This window comes from Ochotona curzoniae, unplaced genomic scaffold, assembly GCF_017591425.1.
Source record: "Ochotona curzoniae isolate NIBS_2020 unplaced genomic scaffold, NIBS_Ocur_1.0 scaffold_3208, whole genome shotgun sequence".
Lineage (NCBI taxonomy): Eukaryota > Metazoa > Chordata > Mammalia > Lagomorpha > Ochotonidae > Ochotona > Ochotona curzoniae.
The window spans coordinates 61,659,933-61,681,764 of NW_024467106.1; the positions used below are offsets into that span (position 1 = coordinate 61,659,933).

At 45.9% G+C, this 21,832-nt stretch overlaps 1 protein-coding gene across 1 annotated transcript in view; it reads left to right on the forward strand.

Moving 5' to 3' along the window:
• NOL8 (nucleolar protein 8) overlaps window positions 1–21,832 on the forward strand; it is a 29,484-nt gene that overhangs the window by 3,900 nt on the left and 3,752 nt on the right. The window contains exons 4-13 of the mRNA XM_040962835.1: window positions 603–681; window positions 4,739–4,874; window positions 6,231–6,299; window positions 7,899–9,731; window positions 12,101–12,208; window positions 12,641–12,763; window positions 13,050–13,140; window positions 14,655–14,793; window positions 15,353–15,430; window positions 20,472–20,746. Of these exons, the coding sequence (XP_040818769.1) occupies window positions 603–681; window positions 4,739–4,874; window positions 6,231–6,299; window positions 7,899–9,731; window positions 12,101–12,208; window positions 12,641–12,763; window positions 13,050–13,140; window positions 14,655–14,793; window positions 15,353–15,430; window positions 20,472–20,746 (2,931 nt within the window). The remainder of the gene's footprint in view (window positions 1–602; window positions 682–4,738; window positions 4,875–6,230; window positions 6,300–7,898; window positions 9,732–12,100; window positions 12,209–12,640; window positions 12,764–13,049; window positions 13,141–14,654; window positions 14,794–15,352; window positions 15,431–20,471; window positions 20,747–21,832) is intronic.

The window sequence follows — 21,832 nt, forward strand, 5'->3', positions numbered from 1 at the left end:
CAATTTGCAGTTTGCTTCTTTGGTGTCACTCCAGCCTTCAGCACTGTGAGGTGCAGGGGCAGAGCTGTCCCCAGGAGTGCTTAGGAGAAGGCAGCTGGCTGGCCCTGTGAGGTGCAGGGGTGCAGGGGAGAGCTGTCCCCGGGAGTGCTCAGGAGAAGGCAGCTGGCTGGCCCTGTGAGGTGCAGGGGTGCAGGGGAGAGCTGTCCCCGGGAGAGCTCAGGAGAAGGCAGCTGGCTGGTCCTGTGAGGTGCAGGGGTGCGGGGGAGAGCTGTCCCCGGGAGTGCTCAGGAGAAGGCAGCTGGCTGGCCATGCGAGCTGCAGGGGTGCAGGGGAAAGCTGTCCCCGGGAATGCTCAGGAGAAGGCAGCTGGCTGGCCATGCGAGCTGCAGGGGTGCAGGGGGAGAGCTGTCCCTGAGAATGCTCAGAAGGCAGCTGGTCGGCTTGCCTCTGCTCAAGTCTAATTTTCTTTCTTCTAGTTCCTCTGTGTCTTTTGGTAATAAATAAGCCTACTCTTCTTGGTTCTAAATAACTTTTAAAAAGCACATGCTTGTATATATTTATGCTGCCATGACCTAGGGTAATATTTTTTTTTTACTTTATAGGTATGTCCATTTTAAATAAAACAAAGTGGAAAGGTGGAACACTACAAATTCAGCTGGCAAAGGAAAGCTTCTTACATAGGTGAGACTTGCTCTGCATGTGTGTAAGGCTTCTTATGTTAGGAATGGTTCGAGATAATCATTTAGTTTGTTTGAAATTTGCCAAGTAATAGGATATTATGTTCTTAACATGTTCAAACATTATAAGTTGAACTTAAATTCCTCTTTGAGTTCATGCCACCGCAGCCCCTAAGGAAAAAGATCATCTTGTGCCTTTATGTTGATATACATGTTGAGAAATAAAATAATTTTCTTTTTTAACACAAGCTTTTGTGGCAATATAGATCCCTGTTGTTTGTAATGATTTGCAGTATTATTTCAGAAGATGATTGTGACTGGGCAAACAAACTTTTTCTACTTTTTCGTGAGAATAACACTTAGGTGGTTCCCATTTTTTCCTGATACGGGTCAGTGTCTGCGTATGTGCGGGTATTTCCTGGGGTTTATGTCAAAATGTGCAATTATTGAATGTTACAGTTATATATGTTTTGATTTTAATAGCCACTACTTGATGACTTTTAAAAAAAAGACTTATTTATTTTTTGGGGGGAAAGTCCGATGTACAGAGAGGAGGAGAGACAGAGAGGAAGATCTTCCTTCCACTGGTTCACTCTCCCAAGTCACTGCAACGGCCAGAGCTGTGCCAATGCAAATCCAGGAGCCCGGAGCCTCCTTGGGATCTCCCACGTGGGTGCAGTGTCCCAAAGCTTTGTGCTGTGCTCGACTGCTTTCCCAGGCCACAAGCAGGCAGCTGGATGGGAAGCAGGGCTGCTGGGACACGAACTGGCGCCCATATGGGATCTCAGCGTGTGCAAGGCGAGGACTTCAACCGCTAGGCTAATGCACCAGGCCCACTGAATGACTTTTATTGAGCTTGTTAATGATAGTATCCTACAAAGCTGAAAGGTAATAGGAGATCCCTGTATGAAGGTGGAGAATAAATATGCTAGTGGCTTAAGAGGAAGACAGTGTAACTACCATTAGAACGCTTACAACCCTGAAGCTAATTTCACAGAGAAAAGATTGTATTCATTTGGGAGCTTTATCAAAACAGGAAACACACTTTCATGGTCAAGACTTGCAGCCTGTTCCTGGGCCTGTGGGTGGGTGCGCTAAGGTGGACTTGGTAGCCAGTCAACCTTGGAAAAATTTCCTCAACTCGGTTGCAATGGAGCTGTTGAAGCCTCAGCACTATCAAAACCACTCAAGTAACACGGAAAACTGTTCCCCACGTGGGATCTGTAAGACATCATCAAATGACCAGCCCCCATTCCTGGATGCTGATACAGTCTGACAGCAAGTAGCAGCTCTCTTCCCAGCTTCTCTGTGGACACAGGAGTAAAAAAAAAAAAAGAAAAAAATAATTGACAGTTTGATCCCACACATCTTCCTCCATGCCTCTACCTTCCCCAGGCTAATCAGAAATTTACATGGGCATACATCCCTCTGAACTATGCAAACAACATTAAAAATGAAAGTAAAAAAAAAAAATCAGTCAAAACAAAATAGGAAATACCTTAAGAGCTTGAACAAAGAGTGTGCAGATGGGGCCTGTCGTGGAGCCTAGGGACTAAAAGTTCTCGTCTTTTGTGCACCTTCGTATCATATGGACACTGGTTCTAATCCCGGCGGCCCTGCTTCCCATCCAGCTCCCTGCTTGTGGCCTGGGAAAGCAGTAAAGGATGGCCCAAAGCCTTGGGACCCTGCACCTGCATGGGAGACCCGGAAGAGGCTCCAGGCTCCAAATCGGCTCAGCTCTGGCTGTTGTAGCCACTTGGGAGAGTGAACCAGTGGATGGAAGATGTTTGTCTCTCTTTCTCTCTGTAAATCTCTTTCTAATAAAAATAAATGAATCTTAAAAAATTATACAGTTGGAGTGACCAGGAGAGCTGATGAGATTCTAGACCACCAAGAAAATATTACAAGGAAAGATGTAAAGTGGCAAGTAGCTAATTGGGGGCGTTTTCCTTTTTTTAAGATTGATTCATTTATTTATTGGAAAGGCAGATTTACAGAGAGGAAGAAAGACACAGAGGAAGATCTTCCTTCCACTGGTTCACTCCCCATGTGGCTGCAGTGGCCTGAGGTGCATCGATCTGAAGCCAGGAGCCAGGAGCTTCTTCCAGGTCTCCCACATGGGTGCAGGATTCCAAGGCTTTGGGCCCTCCTCTACTGCTATCCCTGGCCACAGGCGTGGAGCAGCCGGGATTAGAACCAGCATCCATAGGGATCCCTGTGTGTGCAAGGCAAGGACTTTAGCCTCTTGGCCACTGCGCCAGGCCCTGGAGGTGTATTTTGAGGGAGTGGTCTTGTGGGTCAGGTTGCAGTTTGCTGTTCTTCAGCAGAGGACCTCTGCTTGGGAACAGTGTCGCCATGTGCCTTGCATTCAGCAGTGTTGAGTGTGTACCCTGGGTTGACTCAGGGCTCCATCCTGAGAGGGCTGAGTGTGTACCCTGGGTGGGCTCTGGGCTGCATCCTGAGAGGGCTGAGTGTGGATCCTGGGTGGGCTCTGGGCTGCATCCTGAGAGGGCTGAGTATGTACCCTGGGTGGGTTCTGGGCTGCATCCTGAGAGGGCTGAGTGTGGACCCTGGGCAGGCTCTGGGCTGCATCCTGAGAGGGCTGAGTGTGGACCCTGGGCGGGCTCTGGGCTGCATCCTGAGAGGGCTGAGTGTGGACCCTGGGTGGGTTCTGGGCTGCATCCTGAGAGGGCTGAGTGTGGACCCTGGGCGGGTTCTGGGCTGCATCCTGAGAGGGCTGAGTGTGGACCCTGGGCGGGCTCTGGGCTGCATCCTGAGAGGGCTGAGTGTGGACCCTGGGCGGGCTCTGGGTTGCATCCTGAGAGGGCTGAGTGTGGACCCTGGGTGGGTTCTGGGCTGCATCCTGAGAGGGCTGTGCTGCTGCCTTGCAGTGTCTGTGCACTTGTGCCTGAGAAGCACGTCTAGGGTATTGCAAGTGAAAGGCACTGAGCAGTGAGGATTCTTCAGGGCTGTCAGTCAGGCCTAATAAGAGGAAGTACTTTAAATTGGAACTTGTGTGGCATTCTCTCCATTAGGATACCAGAAGTCATAAATACTTAACTGATGGCTCTCTGAGGGCACTGCTTTCTCATGAGGGCTCCTGAGTGGAGAAAGGATGCATAGAATGCCAGATGTGCACAGGCTGAATGGGGACACTTAGCTTGTGATCTGTCTCTCCTCTCATGGGTTTTGGGGTGTCTGCTGGGAACAGACTGGGGGGACTAATAGCAGTGAGCACTTCTGGGAGAAGCCTTGTGTTGTAGTGTGAGAGACTTGGGGGGCTGGTACAGTGAGGCGTAGCATGTTAAGCCTCCTCTTGAGGCACCAGATCCCACAGTGGCATCAGTACAAGACCCAGCTGCTCTGCTTCCAATCCAGCTCCCTGCTAATGTGCCTGAGAAAGCAATGTTGGCTGGCCCCTCAAAACAAAAGAGAGAAGCCTTTCAAGACCTCTGAGTGCTCAACTCTGCACCTACTGGATGAGGTTTATGTATTGATGCCATCCGGCAATCACGGTGGTGTTGTCTGGATGTATAATGAGGAGGTGAAGAAAGAACGGCACCCAGTTATCTGCAGTGCCATCTGGATTGCACATGTGCAAGTCTACAAATAGAATTAAGCTGAAGTAAGTAGGCAACATGGTAACGGTCAGACATGGGACAAGGATTATGTTTTGTGTTCTTTGTGCTTCTTAAGTATTGTATTATGAAAATTTTTTATTGCTTTTTTTCTAACATTATTTGAAGTGCCGAGTTGGCGAGAGTCTTCTATTCACCGGTTCATTCCCCAAATGGCCTCAATACCCTGGGGTGGGCCAGACTGATGCCAAGAGTCTGAAACTCCATGTGGGTCTCCCACATGGGTGACAGGGGCCCAGTCCCTCGGGCTGCCATCTGCCGTCCCGGGTGCTTCGCACAGGGAGCTAGAGCGGAAGTGGAACAGCTGGGACTTGAGTGGGCGCTCTTGCAGTGTGTCAGCACCTCAGGCAGCTTGACCTGCCGTGCTACGATGTGGGCCTTGCCTGGTTGATCTAGTTTGAGTGTATTTTCTGTCTGATTCAGATTGGCCCAGGAGAGAGAAGAAGCAAAAGCGAAGAAAGAAAACTCGGCAACAGGTAACAGCAACTTGTTAGAAAAGATGGGAGCAGTGGATTTCCATATGAAAGCCGTGCCAGGGACGGAAGTACCAGGGCACAAGGTGAGTCTGGCAGCCTGAACACTGAGGAACGCAACATGTGGCTCATGTCCTCAGGCAGTTGCCCTTTCCTTTGCTTTGAAGCAGTTCAGAGACTCCTGGATGGCTTGGAAGGTGCTGCTTCGTTTTATAGAGACACCATCAGGGTCCAAGCGGAGGCAGTCTGCTAAGGGATACAGGTCACGAGGGACTCACGTTTACTGTTTTTTTGTTTGTTTGTTTTGTTTTTCTAAAAGATTTATTTATTTATTGGAAAGTCAGATATACAGAGAAGAGGAGAGACAGAGAGGAAGATCTTCTGTCTGATGATTCACTCCCCAAGTGAGCGCAATGGCCGATGCTATGCCAATCCGAAGCCAGGATCCAGGAACTTCTTCCAGGTCTCCCACGTGCGTGCAGGGTCCCAAAGCTTTGGGCCATGCTCAACTGCTTTCCCAGGCCGCAAGCAGGGAGCTGGAAAGGAGGTGGAGCTGCCGGGATTAGAACTGGCGCCCATATGGGATCCTGGCGCGTTCAAGGCCTGGACTTTAGCCACTAGGTCACCAGGCCCATGTTTAATGTTTGTTAATGGCTGTTACGTTTAGGGGGAGTTGGGACTTTGTTTTTCTTCTAGAAATATGTTGAATTGGCGTCTTATCGAACAATTAGAACTTACTACAGAAAAGAGGCCTGGACATGAGTTGAGCCTTGCTCCTGCTGTCGCACCGGACGTGGCCGGGCTGTTTTTTGATCGTGAAGGCGTCCTGTGCAGGAGAAGCAGGCAGAGTTGCCTTCCCAGCCTGGTACTGAGCACTCAGCACGTACCCAAGTCACACGGACAGCCTCCGCGGAGCTGACACACCCTTCTCTTTGAGATCTCTCGCTAGCACTGGCGACATGGTTGGGATTAGCTGATACCAGTCATGTGCTTCACCCCTGTCTTCAGTGCTATTTACCGACAACAGCCATCCATTCACAGATTGGTCAGGAGCATGTGTGCATTTGTGTAGGGCTCCCTTATGTCAGCTGTGCTGCCTTGAGGCTCAGAGCGTCCCGGGGTATCGCTGAGCCCCCCCCCGATCCTGGGACAGTGGGCTTCCTGGCGGAACAGTGCCTTCTGTATGTGTGTGAAGCGAGCGCACCGGGGCTGTTATTTTTATTAGCATTTCCTGTGTTTGGGATTATTGACTGTGCCTCCTTGTTCCTTTTTGTTTTTCTCACACACCTTCTGTCTCTGAGAATTCACTTCATTGTGACACCACTCAGCAATGACCATACCCCTGTGTGCATTCAGCTTTGAAAAGATTGGAGATGCATTGTCTCTGCCTTTTCCTTTTGTGGGGAAATATAAAATGTATTATTTTTTCTCATTTCTTCTAGAATTGGGTTGTCAGTAAATTTGGAAGAGTCCTACCTGTGCTTCACCTTAAGAATCAACGCAAACGCAAAATATCCTTTGTATAGGCCTCTCAGGTGAATTACACTTTGCCGCGGTGATAGATACGTGAAAGATACTTTCGAGTTAAAAAAAATATATACCTTCTTCCGCAAAACTCAGATGTTTATTCAACAGTTTGTATGTTCACAATTTCCCCAAGGTAGATCCACTTTCATATGTGAAATATTAGAAAATCAAAACAGTGTAATGAAGGTTTTTATAACCAAGCAGTGTAAATGAAGCCAAGAATCAGATTCATTTACTAATTTATACATCTTCCCTTTACACATGGAGTCCTAGCTGGGTTTTTTTTTTGTTTAGCTTAAGGAGCTAAAGAAGGGCAAGAAAACAAGGGCCATCGTAAGAGAAGCCTTCAGAAGAATTTGAGGTGGATTTTGAATGAATACAAGAGTGCCAGGCAGTGACCCAAGAAAGATAAAAATAGCAGGTAAAATTGTGACAGGAGAATGTGATTGGAGGGACACTAGAGTATAAGATTGGCAACTTCTGATGCCGGTTTAGGGAGACCAGGCGGTCTGAGACCCTGTAGGCCTGATTTCATGGGCTTCTGGGCAATGATCATGACTTAGGACTCAGTCTGAGAGGCAGGAACACTTGCAGTGATTGAAGGATTGTAACAGGCACAGTGTTACAACCCAGGAGAGTAGTCAGACTATAGCTAACTAACTACTGCCACCTAGAGGCCAAAGGAGCAGAGAGGTATGTCCTCAGATGCAGTGCAATACTGCCTGTCTAGGTGGTGGTAGCACTGGCCATAACCATTTCTACCCTCTGTGTCAAGGGGACCAGGGCCAGAGAAGTGACAATTTCTCCTTTCCGCTTTTGGCTTCCTATCAGCAGCAACCACTGATAGCAAAGAGGAAGATCTTGAAGGAAGTGGAACCAAGGAATACAGACCTTTATGTCTCTGTATAGCTCAACTCACATAGCATGGCATCTGTCAAGCAGTCATAAGTGAAGAGAGAGACTGTTCAAGAGTGGTGGCTTAATGCAGTCTACACTGGTCTGTTCGTGTGTTAGGAAATCAGTAAATGATAGCTACCATTACAATGCATTGCTATGAATTGGAACCCTCCTGGGAAATGCCAGCCAGCCAGCAGGTCTGGTTGAGAGTACCGTCTTTTTACCAATGGCCTTAAAGGTGTGCTGTAAAGTGTAAGTCACTACGAAACGGACACCCCCTGAGCGAAGAGTCAGAGCTAAGGAGACAGAAATGGCCAAAGAATTCTGGGTTGTCTAGCCGTGCCCTGTGAGTTCCCCCTCCGTCCTCTGCTTTACAGTGTTAGGAAGTAGCCTTGGGCCAGCGTAGTCGGAATGTAATCTGAATGGGTTTCCTGTTCTGTCTATGTACCGTGCAGATGAATTCCACCAACTGGTAATGATACTGCTTAATTTTTAACTCAGGAGGTGTCGTAGAAAGCTTGATTCCACGGTCTTTGAAAGATTACAAGGTTAAGTCTCCATTTTGTTGCTAGGAAGCTGAGAGTAAGGTAAAATAAATGATTCCTTAGACATCAAACTGCCTTGTTGTATCTGAACCAGACTGCTAGGCTTTCCCCACTTGATTTTGCTCCTTGACTTTGAGTCACGTCATAAAATATGACCCGTCCAAGTACTGCCACAACCTAAAGAAGATTGGGGGGGATTTCACGGAGACGGTTCCTGTAGCAAGCCTCACCTGGGAGCTGCAAGGAGGGGATGACGCCATGAGTAAGAAACGGCGAGGAGAGTTCTCTGACTTCCGGGGCCCTCCCAAGAAAATAGTGAAAATGCCGAAGGGTGAGGGTTCCAGCGGGCCTCTGGCTCTCAGTCCAAGGGGCCATCGAACGGCACAGAGTAGCTCATCAGGACAGCAGCAAGCTGCACAGAAAACGCCTTCTGAGGCAGTTACTCCGGAGTCGCTGTCCGCACCCGCCTGCAGCGCTCAGAGAGTCAGAAATGGACTTTTTCAGACTTCTGGTTTAGAAAATGCCTGGGAGAGAAATAGCACGTCTGATGACGATATCGACTCTGAAGAGGAATTGAGAGCAATGATCGCAGAAGAGGAACATTCACGGAGAACTTTGCGTGCCTCAATCAATGAATCTGAAAATGATGCTTTTGAAGTTGTAAAAGAGGATTTCAAGTCAAGTGTTTGCCAGCTTGATTCTTTGGCAAGTTTAGATATCAAAACGAATAGTCCTGGGCATCGTAGCAGCGCGGACAATGACGGTGGCTATGACTCAGGAGATACCGATGAAATCCTTGCAGCGAATAAAACCGCCAGCAAGATAAAAAATAGTACAGAATGTTCACAAACGGAAAAAGCTACCCACAGGAAAAGGTTGAAAAGCAAAGAAAATTGTGAGCTTTCTGATCCATGTATTCATGTACGAAAAAGCAAAAGCAATGCAAAGTCAGCCCTAAGTAACGGACCAGAGCATCTTAAGCATAAAGTTCCACCTGACTCCGGGAGCAGTGAAGATGCCGATTCTGCTTCTGAGTCCGAAGGAGATGAGGAATATAACACCATCATGAGAAACTGTCCTCGTCTCAGCCTCACTCTGGCTGATTTGGAACAAATGGCCGCCTGTGATACGCGCGCTACGGGCGAAGATACTGAGAACCAGAGCCCAGAAACTACCACCTGCTCCAAGAGGAGCAAGGCCCCCAGGAGTCCCAGCACTGCCCGCAGCCTCTGCAGAGGCAGGCAGTGCATTAACCCTGAGGAAATCGTGGCTTCCCTGTTAGAAGAAAACATCTGTGATAAACAGAAACCCAAGGCCAACTTGAAGCCGAAATTCCAGGCTTTTAAGGGAATAGGCAGCCTCTATGGAGAGGAATCAGGGACAAAGTCCTTGCAAGACAGTCCTGCTTCGAACAATAAGGAGAGGTCTTCCTTGAAACAGGATTCTAGTAACATTTCTATGGAAAATCGCTTCTCATCTCCTAATGGCCCAACCGGCAAACTGACTTCCTTCCAACACTCAGAGAAGGAGAAAGAGTCAAACGACATTCAGCTTCAGAAAGGAGGGTCTCTGCTGGAGCACCAGCGCCCTAAGGTGCTATCCCCTAGCAGTTCAGAAAAGGGAAGCAGAGCTTCCGTTTCTGGGCTGGTGCAATCGAAAGGTGAGAACTCTTCAAGTCTCGGTGCCAAGATTCACAGGGCAGACCACGACAAAGACGGTTGCCAGAGCACCACAGGAATAGAGGGAGCAAGATCCGATCCAGGCACGTCGCTTCACAAGTCACTGGAGGTCTCTCGAAGGAGGGACCGTCAGGACAGCAGCGTTCATGTCTCCCGTTCTGTCAGTGAGCTGTCCGACCTGAGTGCTAAGGAGAAGCACGCTGAGGACAATCGGAAGCGTCTGGCGGCCCTGGAGGCGAGGCAGAGGGCAAAGGAAGCGCAGAAGCAGCTGGTGCGCAGCGCGCTGGCAAACGTGGTAAGTGTGCCCGCAGTCTGGGGGTTTAACACCTACCCTTACGGAGTCCGATTCTTTTTTGATTGTTTGTTTTAAAAGATTTATTTATTTATTGGAAAGTCAGATATACAGAGAGGAGGAGAGACAGAGAGGAAGATCTTCCACCCGATGATTCACTCCCCAAGTGAGCGTAACAGCCGATGCTATGCCGGTCCAAAGCCAGGATCCAGGAACTTCTTCCTGGTCTCCCACACGGGGGCAGGGTCCCAAAGCTTTGGGCTGTCCTCGACTGCTTTCCCAGGCCACAAGCAGGGAGCTGGATGGGAAGCGGAGATGCTGGGATTAGTACCGGCACCCATGTGGGTTCCCGGCGCGTTCAAGGTGAGAACCTTAGCTGCTAGGCCACGCCACTGGGCCCACAGAGTCCGATTCTTACTCTCTGCTTAGATAGGTACAATTCTTTTTTAAGTTTTTTTTTTTTAATTGGAAATATAAAGATACAAAAAGAAAGAGATGCAGAGAGAAAGATTTTCCATCTGCTGGTTCACTCCCCAAGTGGCCCCAACAGCTGGAGGGAGCTGAGCTGAAAGGAAGTCAGGAGCCTCTTCCGGGTCTCTCACATGGGTGCAGGGTCCCGAGACTTTGGGCTGTCCTCTCTTGCTTTCCCAGGCCACAAGCAGGGAGCTGGAAAGGAAGTGGAGCAGCCAGAATATGAGCCAGCATCCACATGGCATCCCGGCCATGCAGGGCAAGGATTTAGCCACTAGGCTGTTGCGACAGGCTGAGAACTTATCAGTAATAATCCGTTTTTTTGTTTTGTTTTGTTTTTTCAAGAATTTATTTATTGGAAAGTAAGATTTACAGAGCAAAGGAGAGACAGAAAGTTCTTCCCATCCACTGGTTCACTCCCCAAGTGGCTTCAATGGCCCGAGCTGAGCTGATTCAAAGCCAAGAGCCAACAACTTCTAGGTCCTCCACACAGGTGCAAGGTTCCGAGGCTTTGGGCCATCCTTGACTGCTTTCCTAGGCCACAAGCAGAGCTGGATGGGAAGTGGAGCTGTCGGGATTAGAACCGGCGCCCATATGGCATCCTTCTGAATGCAAAGTGAAGATTAAGCTACTAGGCTATCGTACTGGATCCCAGTTTTATATTTAGCATCGGAGTTAAGTTTTCCTGTCACAAATATTTAGTATGAATATATCATAAACGAAGTAACATTACATTCTGTTTGCCGAAAAATATTAAAATATGTATTTATTTTCATTCTGTTTAATAATAAGTTTTTTTTTTTCGTTCGCTGGGTTACTTCCAAAATACTCACCAAACCTCTCCTGGGTCAGGCCAGAGGCAGAAGTCCTAAACCCAATCCAGTTGTGTTGTCTGAGTGGCAGATACCCAAGCATCTGAGTCATTGGCTACCTGCCAGAGTGTGCCCCACCAGAAAGCTGAAATCAACTGTGGCAGGACTTCAACCATGGCACTCTGGTATCATATGTGTGTAACCCAAGTGGGATTTTTTTTTTAAGATTTTGTTTTTATTTGAAAGGCTGATTTACAGAGGAAGATCTTTCATCAGCTGGTTTGCTCCTGAGATGGCCTCAGTGGCACGAGCTGGGCCGGTCCAAAGCACGGAGTCTGGAGCTGCATCCTGGTCTCACATGGGTGCAGGGCCCTGGTGATGTAACTGCCAGGGCATCCAAAGCATATTGCATTTATGTATTATGTTTTTTGTCAAACTAAGATGGAGTTTGTGTGTTTTTGTAAGAAAGAAAATTCACATCCACCTGGTCACTCTCAAGTGCCTGTATTGGCAAGAGCTGAAGCTAGAAGTCAGATTCTGTCACCCACAGGGGTGACAGAAATCCGGTTGAGCCATTACGTGTAACTTCCGCAAGTCTGCATTAGTGGGAAGGTCAAGTCAGGTCCACAGCTGGGAATAAACCCTGGTGGAAAGAAAGGTATCTCAAGTCCTCCATTTCTGCTGCTGAGAATGGCTTTTTAGTAGAAGACAGAGCCGATATAGCCCGCAGAGCCTAAAGTATTTATTCTTTGACCCATTCTAGAAAAAATGTTGCCAACCACTTGGAGAGATCCTTAAGACCATGATGAAACAGATGAGATGGTCAAATCCGGAGTCGCAGAGAGCCCTTGGGGGACAGAGAATCATGGCAGCAATGGCAGAGTAGATTTAGACGATCACAAGAATGTTGAACTGAGGAGACTTGGTGTCAGTGGGAATGAAGACAAAGGAGTCATGTGTCTCTGTGTTGGGCAATAAGCATGTCATTCACTAGGGGACGGACAGGGCGTACATGTGGCAGGCAGTGGACGTGGTGTGTCTGGTTCATTAGACTGTGCTGAAGTGTGATGCTCCTGGTGGTTTCCCTAGGATGGTCATCCCGAGAACAAGTCCACACACATCATCTTCAGCTCTGACGGCGAAGAGGAGGACACACATCCTCAGGCACAGAGCAGGCTGGAAGAAGAACTGGTCAAAGTAAGACGTGGAGGGCGTCCTGCTGGGTCTTCAACTGATTTTTACGGATCCATTTGTGTTATTGTTTTCCAAAACTCTACAATGAAATCATCTGGGGAGCCACATGGGAGACTCCGGGCACCACGAGCCGCCACCTGCTGAAATCAGGGATCGTGGACATGTGGTCCTGCAGGAAGCTATATTCCCCGTGTCATCTGCAGGGTGACACCAGTGTTCCTGGGACCGCTGCAGACACACATGCTGTCTGCCTCTCAAATCCAGGCCGCTTGAGGGTGATCTGAGTCAGGTGCCTCCCCTGGACCTGTCGTCCACTCATTCCTGTTCCATGTGTCTGGATTGTTGTTTTTTAAATGTGGGGACTTTACACGATGAAGAAAGTGCTGATTGCTTCGGTTATGTGACATTTCTGTTCATTCTGTGTCTGCTTAACAGGAACCTGTGGCTAAAGCATCTGGGAAGCTTTTTGAGAGCAGTGACGATGAAGAATCTGATTCTGAGGACGACAGCGACAGGTTCAAGATTAAACCTCAGTTTGAGGGTAGAGCCGGACAGAAGGTTAGTTGAAGACTGAAAATAGTAAAAGTTGCAACAGGTCGCTATCGTTTGACACAGCCCATAAATCTGGATAGTCATAGGTAGATGCTAGCGCCCATGGCAGTGTGATGTTTAACTCGGGAGCAAGTCCTCTGTGGTCCTCTCTGGCCATTCAGAGTGAGGCTACACGGAGGACAGGTTCACGTGATGGATTTGCTGTTGTGGCGAGGTCCACGTGGAGAGCCTTCAGCAGAAGCAGTTCCTTGGGGATGTAGCAGCCCTTTGTTTCTGCTTTGTGTCGTTGTAGCTCATGGATTTACAGTCTCACTTTGGCAACGATGACAGATTCCGCATGGACTCCCGGTTTCTGGAGAGTGACAGCGAAGGGGAGCAGGAAGGTAAAAGCTTCATTATTCAAATCATCCTCATGTCAGAACCGCAGGCCAAGACCTTAGATTGAGGATTTTTGTCACCAAATGTCTAGATAACCTAGCATTTCTTAGGTACACTTTAAATTGTTAAACGAGAATCTGTTATTTGAAGCTGCTAGCAAGGGTAGGGTAGGTGACATCCATCCAAGATCGTCTCACATCTTGTCCGTGACGTGAGAAACAGGTAAGGTGCGTCCCTGGCAGCACATGGCCGGTTCTGGCCAAGACCATGAAGCTACTCTTTCCAGTCAAGATACCGTTTCAGCTCCTTTGAGCCCTTACATTTCTGTTTATTTTATTCTGCACCAAGTTACTTAGATTTCTTTTGTAACCCATAATTAGAATGAGTTATTTAATCTTGTTCTCTGCCATTTGTTTCTAGTGCTTGAGGATTGCAGCCTCTAAGATTCCATGTTGCCTTTGTGTACTTGGCACATGGCTTTCCTCCTGAAATTTTTATTATAGACTCAAAAGTTGTTGGGGCTGACATGGTAACATAGCAGACTGATCCTCCACCTGTGGCACCAGCATCCCAGCTACTCCACCTATGATCCAATTCCCTGCTTATGGCCTGGCAAAGTAGTAGCATATGGTCCAAGTCCTTGGAGACCAAGAAGCAGCTCCTGACTCCTGGCTTTGGGTTGGATCAGCTGTAGCCATTTATGGCCGTGTAAGGAATGAACTGGCAGATGGAAGAACTCTCTCCTCTTTCCTTCTCTCTGTAGATCTGCCTTTCCAATTATCATTTTTCACTATTTCTATCATTTTTAGTGATGCATGCAATTTAGATTCATTTGTTAGAATGTTTAAAATGGTCGGAGAATAATCAGTTTATACAAAAGATGTATTTATTTTTATTAGAAACACAGATTTACAAAGAAAGAAAGACAGAAATATCTGCCATTTGCTAGTTTACTCCCGGTTGGCTGCAGTGGCAAAGCTGGGCTGGTCCAAAACCAGGAGCTAGGATCTTCTGCGTCTCCTGCATGGACGCAAGGGCCCAAGGATGTGGTCTGTCTTCTGTTGCCTTCCCAGGCCATTAGCTGAGAGCTGTGTTGGAAGTGGGGCCGGTGGGACTTGAATTGTCACTCATAGAGGTGTTATTACTACAGGCAGAGGCTTACTTTGTTATGCTACAGCCCTAGCCCCACAATAATCACTTTAGATACATGATTATATCTTGTTGGATTAATCTTTGTCAATCTTGTCCATACAAATTTTCAACTTGGCATAGAAAACCATTAAATCTAAATTTATTTCCATAATTGCAAGTAAAAGTGGGACTTTTTCTTTGCCGGTCAGGCAGTTTTTGGGTTTGCTGTGGCCTAACAGTCTGGGGCTGGAGAAGGCAATGGAGTGAAGGGAAGCGTTTCTTAGCCTGATGGGCTTCGCAGTTCATGGGGAATTGGTTACATGTTTGAGACTGAGATTTCTTAAGATATATTGACCGTGATATTACTAAGTATCTTTTTCTGTCAAAGAGGTGAATGAAGAGAAAACTACTGAGGAAGAAGAATTTGCTGCAGAAAAAAAGCAAGCCCTGAATGTGGTACAAAGTGTTTTGAATATGAATTTAAGCAGTTCTTCGAGCAAGGGATCAGCAACTACGAAGAAATTTAAGTATGGTTTACGTTCCATCCCATTCTGCTTTTTTCCATGCATTCCTCCCTAGACTCAGTTTCAAATTGAACTGTTCTTAATTTCCTTGGGAAAACAGTAGGCAATATGTATCAGATCTTACAAATATACTAATCTTTAGCCCACCGATTCACTTCAAAAAAATTAAAATATGTCTTTCTAGACTTTGATGTCATGGCAGCTTTGCTTTTAGTAATGTAACTTTTGGGAAACAATTTTACCTGTTAACTATAAAACTGTTAAACTACTGTAATTGTAACTATTATGAAATTTTAAAAATGTAATGTAGAAAGAGTAAGACAGTAAAAGCCCTGTACAGCATTATCCAGCATCTTCAATCACCAACACATGACACATTATCAGTTTTCTCGGCTGTTCCTTTATCCATCCCCTGCCTTACCGGTGAGATATTTTATGCAAATCACAGCTATTATTGCATTTTATCTTAGGAATTTTAGGACGTTTAAAACAGTTTCATCTTGCCCCAATCCCAAGATCTAAATACTGCTGTCTGATTTACTTCTCCCCTTTCCTTACACAGGGACATCATACGTTATGATCCAACGAGGCAAGACCATGCCACTTACGAAAGGAAAAAAGATGATAAGCCCAAAGAAAGGTATGGCCATTATTTCATTTCATCTCAGACAGTGAACCGAAACAGAAACCAGTATTCCACCAGTTGACCCTGCCGCATTTGCTCTAGGAGGGCAGCTGGTGGAGAGAGGGAGAGAAGAATAACGCACGTGATACAGAAGGCCTTGCCTTTTCCTAAAGGCATCTCACGCACATGAGTGATGATGGTGTTTACTCCTTCTCTAAAACGGTGCCTTCCACTCTGACAAATTGCACTTTGTGACCACAAGAATTTTTTTTAAGATTTATTTATTTTTATTGGAAAGGCAGAAAGGAGGAGAGACAGAGAGGAAGATCTTCCGTCCAATGATTCACTCCCCAAATGAGTGCAACGGCTGATGCTATGCCAATCCGAAGCCAGGAGCCAGGAACTTCTTCCGGGTCTCCCACATGAGCGCAGGGTCCCAAAGCCTTGGGCCGTCCTCCACTGCTTTCCCAGGCCACAAGCAGGGAGCTGGATGGGAAGTGGGGCCGCCGGGATTAGAACTGGCGCCCATATGGGATCCTGGTGTGTTCAAGGCAAGGACTTCAGCCGCTAGGCCACGCTGCCGGACCCAACCACAAGAGTTTACATCCTTCCTGTTTTGCTAACTGAAAATCCAGTCAAGGGTATCAGAAGGACGGCATTGCCCCCTGGGGGTTCAGGAAAACCAGTACTTTTTGTTCCTTGCTCCTTGTATCTGGTGACTGCATGTATGCACATAGCTGCAGTCTGTGCTTCTGTACTTTGGGTATCTGTCGGCTCTGTCGCTCTTTTTGTTTTAAAGATTTATTTAATTTTATTGGAAAGGCAGATGTACAGAGGAGGAGAGACAGAGAGGAAGATCTTCCGTCCAATGATTCACTCCCCAAGTGGCCACAAGTGGCCCAAGTGGCTGTTGCTGTGCTGATCCAAAGCCAGGAGCCAGGAGCTCTTCCAAGTCTCCCACGCGTGTGCAGGGTCCCAATGCTCCAGGCCATCCTCAACTGCTTTCCCAGGACACGAGCAGGGAGCTGGATGGGAAGTGTGGCTGCTGGAATTAGAACCGGCACCCATATGGGATTCTGGTGTGTTCAAGGCGAGGACTTTAGCCACTATGCCATCACGCCGGACCCTTGGCTCTGTCTCTTAAAAGGACACTGAGGGTTTCCTTTTGGTTCCCCTGAAATCATCTGCATGATCTCCTCAACTAAGTCCTTAACTTACTGCTTAGGACACTTTGTACAAAGAAGGCAAAATTGATAGGCTTCAGGAATCAGAAAGTGGACATATATTTTGAAATGCTGACATTCAACATAAGCTACTGTAGTGTGGGACATTCTCCAGGGCTGACATGTGCAGTGTAGCAGAGTAAGCCGCTGCCTGTGATGCCAGCAACCTGTATGAGCATGGGTTGAAGTGTCTTCTGATCCAGATCCCTGCTGATGCACCTGGAAAAGCAGAAGAAGGTGGCCCAAGTACTTGGGCTCCTGCCCCCAAATAGGAGATCCTAATAGAGGCCTAGGCTTCGGGCTTCAGCCTGGCCACCCCCAGCAATTGGGGCTATTTGAGAAAGTGGAAAACCAGATTAAAAAATCCCTCTTTGGCTCCTTATCTCTCTGTAAACCTTTTGTGTATTTAATTTTCCTACATATTTGCATTCAGTTTGTTAATAAAGCAAATGCATGAAGTAGCCAGTAATTACTTGGTTTAAATCCTTAATGTTTCTGACTCTTAGTGGCAGCTAAAACAATGTAGTATCTCGAATAAAAAAAAAAATGTGTTTGTAGAGAAACAGTGAAAAACAATAAAGTCCAAGTTCAGTTGGTAACTGTTGATCTTTTAGTTTTGACAGTTATCATAATTATGTGAGTTATTTCATTATAGGAAAGTGGTGAAAGATATTTGGGGATTCTGTTCTTGCAACTGTGAATATAAAATTGCCCCAGACTTAGAGTTCTTTTCAAGAGTAACATTAGACCAACGTAGATCTAATGGTCCTTCCACTGTACAATTTGTATATGTTATTTCAGAAAACCCACATTGAACACACAAGGGATTAATTTATAAAATATATTATTCATGTTTTTGTCTATCTATAGTTATTATTTTTGCAGCATAACAAATTGCCTAAAACATAGCATCTTAGAAGCAAAGTGCTTCTTATTGCCAAGTTCTGTGAGTTGAAAGGTTGGGATGCGCCTTAGCTTTTGGCCAGTATTTCTCGAAGGATTGTAGTCAGAATGTTGCCCAAGATTTTAATCTTCACGAAACTGATTGGACGGATATGGTTTCTAGGTAGGTTCCCTCACCTGGCTGTTGGCAGGAGGTCTGACTCTTGTCTGATTCCCCACCAGTGTGCTGGCATCCCTCAAGACAGGTGACCCAATAAAAAAAGGGAAGGAACCAACAGATGCCTTCTGATCTAGTCTTTAAAGTCATACAACTGCTGCGTCTGCCTTCCTTGTTTTTCCTCAAACAAGTCACTTCTTAAAGGGAGAAGTATCAAAGAATTTATGGACGTGAAAGTTCAACCATGGTTGGCCATCTGGCCACAGTTTACATATCTACCACACACCCAATATACTCACTTCCTCTTTAGGTTTCTCCGAAGTCTCATCCTTTTTAATCATTACCTCCAAATTGAGCATGCTGTCATCCAAGTCAGGTCTGGGTCCTTGAATATAGCATATTGGATGCTCCCTTTGACTAGAGGGTTGTGAACTGAAGACCACACGTGTGGTGAGCATTTGGTAGTTAGGAACCCCTTGGATGCCCTTATCCCTTACTGGATCGCCTAGGTTCAAGACCTAGCTCCACTTCCCATTCCTGCCTGCTGCTGCTGTACATTCCTGGATTCAGCAGTGGTAACTAAGGAGCTGGTTCCTTGACAACCACATCAGAGACCTGGATTGATTCCAGGATCTCAGCTTTGGGTTGGTCCAGCTCCAGCTTAGGGGTTTTTGAGGAGCGAGCCACTGGATGGAAGGCCTCTATCTCTGTTTTCTCTACCTATCAAATTAATGAATTTCAAAATGAGGAAATAGGGACTGGCACCACGGTACAGCTTGTTGAAGTTGGGAGATTTAAAAAGCCTCTGTTTTGGAATATTTCAGTTGAGGCTAGTGGTGTTTCTGCTAATAAAACTCTTAAAATCTCTGTGGATCTCTTGTGAATGTGCTTGGGTTAACTGCTTTAGATAAAAGTTACACTCAAACTTCATTTTGAAATAATCTTTTTTTTTCCCCCCTGGCTTCAGAAACTGCTGAGAGAATTGCTTTAATATCCATAGAGAATGCTATTGTTTGAAAAACTACAGTTTCTTAGGTCTGTGTAAGATCATAACAAATGACTTAATTTTTAGATTGGTTCTACAGATTTTTTTCTGTGAAAGAGGCCAAGATAGTTAATGTGACTTTGCAGATCATTCTCTTGTTACAATTTCACTCTTTTGTAGCAGAAAAGTAGTCATGCATATATGAGAGAGGCTGTGTTCTAATGACTACTAAAGGATATTGAAATTTGCATATTACATCATTTTTGTATGTCAAGAACTCGTCTTTATTTCCACCCCCAAATCATTTCAAGTCAAAGAAAAACGTTGTTGGTAGGCAGTTCAAGCATAGCAACAGGCCAGACTTGACTGCACAGAGCACAGTTAGCCAGCCTCCATTAGCCCGTGTTTCCTGACATATCATGGCTAAGATCTTTGCTTAGGAGTATTAAATTATTATGTCACTTGCCTTCTGGACATTAGGGATTTTTTTTTTTTTTTAAATGTCTCTTCAGTTTTACTCTCCTAACGTTTTGCTGTTAGCAGCAAGAAGAAGAAAAAAAAAGAAAATTCTTCCAATTGTTCCCTGGAGATCTGCTTAACTAACTCATCTAAATAGATTTGTACATTTTTATTTGCCATATTAGTATAAGCGACGGTGGTGCTAAACTCACTGCCACCACACCACAAGGATCCCCTTCCTTCCAGTTTCCAGGAGAATTTGCTGTACTCTTGCATAAGCCCTTCACCTGCAGCCCCCTCCAAGGCCATGCAGATTCTCTCAGTGGTTTCCCCAGGGCCTTTGGACTGTTCTTGAGACCCTAGCCTAAGCAGTCATTTGCTGGAAGTGCTGATGCCGCCTGCTCATTGAAAGACCTCACCAAGCCCTGGCCACAGCCAAGGGATGGATGGGAAATTCAACTCTGCCTCTTGAAAGAACTGATCCAAGAGTTTCTGGCCCAGTTTTAAAGATAGCGGGCCACATAATAGTTCAGTGTACTCCCTGATACAGTCTATATGATACCATTTTTATATATAGCTTGGTTCCATTGGGAACCTATCTGTCATAAAATATAGCCAGGTTAGTTTATCCCATGATGCATGAAACATTCACTTTTTGAGATAACTTAGATCTTAAGATTATTGTTTAGGTATCCTTTTCACTTACTATTTTAGCTAATACAATAATGACTTTGACCTGGATTTATGTTACATGGAATGGACTTTAATAGAAAGAAAGGGGCTTTTTATTATTATTATTATTATTAACTAAAAACTCAGTATTGGAAGTTTCTGTGTAATTTTGGTTAACATCAAAGAGGAAAGAAATGTTCATTCCTGAAGATAAAGCAGATTTATAACAGAAACTTTTAACTCTAAAGTTATTATTTCCCATCACTTGGATAAAATTCACATAATTTCAGAAATTGAAATGAACATGGAGTTCAAAATTTGGTTTAGTGCATCCGTTTTATAGGTAAGGGAACTGAAGCCTGTTGAGGCTAAGTGATTCCCTTCCTGGCAGCTATTAGCTAGCCATAATTTCTAAATGAAGTTCGGGGGCAAGAGAAAATTCATTCATATTTAATATGTAATTTTTTCAAAGGTTTTGTGTAAGAAGGCTTATTGGTCAAGATTCTGCCTTTAGTAAAAGAATCTTATGCGTGGAACTTCTTAGTTGGATAAAAAGTTATCCAAGTTTTCTATAATTAATTAATTATAATGATTTCTGGAAATTACTCAGAACTTTGTTTCTTCGTGATGTCACATGTCCACGTATTACCATTTCAGTAAAGCAAAAAGAAAGAAAAAAAGGGAAGAAATTGAAAAGCTGCCTGAAGTGTCTAAAGAAATGTATTATAACATCTCTACGGATTTGAAAGAAATATTCCTATCTACGAAAGATGCCAGTGAGAAGGAAGAAGACACGCCCTGGAATGAGGACTGCGATGGGGAGAAAGCTCTGGGCGCCATCCACAGCCCCGGGGCGCACTCTCCCACGCCCAAGCAGCCCACCGGGTTCACATTCTCCTTTTTTGATTCCGACACTAAGGACTCAAAGGAAGGTACTGTTCTTCCCTTTTTTCACTTAAGGCAATTGAGTCTGCAGTGAGTGAATTCCTTGACTGAGTCTTCCTTGTGTGTCACCAACGTGAGATTTACAAGGTTGTCACTTGGCGCAGCAGCTAGCACCCTGCTTGGGGTGCCTGCGGCCAGGATTGGAGGGCCTGCACCCAGGTTCCAGCTGCACTCCTGATTCTGCGTTTGTGCTGATGTGCGCCCTCAGAGGCAGCAGGGCATGGCTGAAGTGTTTGGGTCCCTCCCATCATGTGGGAGACCTGGGTTGAGTTCCAGGCTTCTGCCTTCCGTTTGTTCCAGCCCCCGCTCGAGGCATTTGAGAAGTGAATCAGTAAATCGGAGAGCTCTCTTCCTGTCTGCTGTTCAGAATATACTGGTTCACTTAAAAAAAAAATAACAGCATGAAATTCTGCACCATCATGGTGGTAATGTGTTGTGACTGATGCTTTGAGAGAAACTATGTTTGCATTAAGTAAAAACCACCATAAAGTAGTGTAGTAAGCTGTATGTTAAATAGGTTTGTGTCTTCAGTAGAATTTTAAATGCTATAACTTATAGAAAACTAGTGCCATGTATTGATAGAGAAAACAAATCATCTTGGCTGCGTATAAACGTACCACGGCATCATTATGTCAGTTATTAAAAAGTTTACTCTTGCGAGCCTGGGGCAGCAGCCTAGTGGTTGGGTCCTGTCCTCACCTTTGCTGCACCGGTGGGTTTCGGTTTGTGTCCTGGCTGCCCCACTTCCCACTCAGCTCCCTGCCTGTGGGCTGGGAAAGCAGTTGAGGACAGGCCAGTGCCCTGGGACCTGACACCCACGTGGGAGACACGGAGGAAGCTGCTGGCTCCTGGCTTCAGATCATCATGGCTGCAGTCGCTGTGGCTGCTTGGGTAGCAGAATCTACAGACAAAAGATCTTTCTGTTTCTCCTCTCTGAAAATGTGACTTTCCAATAAATACAAATAAATCTTAAAAAAAAAAAAGGTTAACTCTTGGTGATTTACCGGAATGTAGGGGAAAGTATAAAAAGTGTGAAGTACTTCCAATTTTGCATCCCAGCTCCTTCGGCTTAC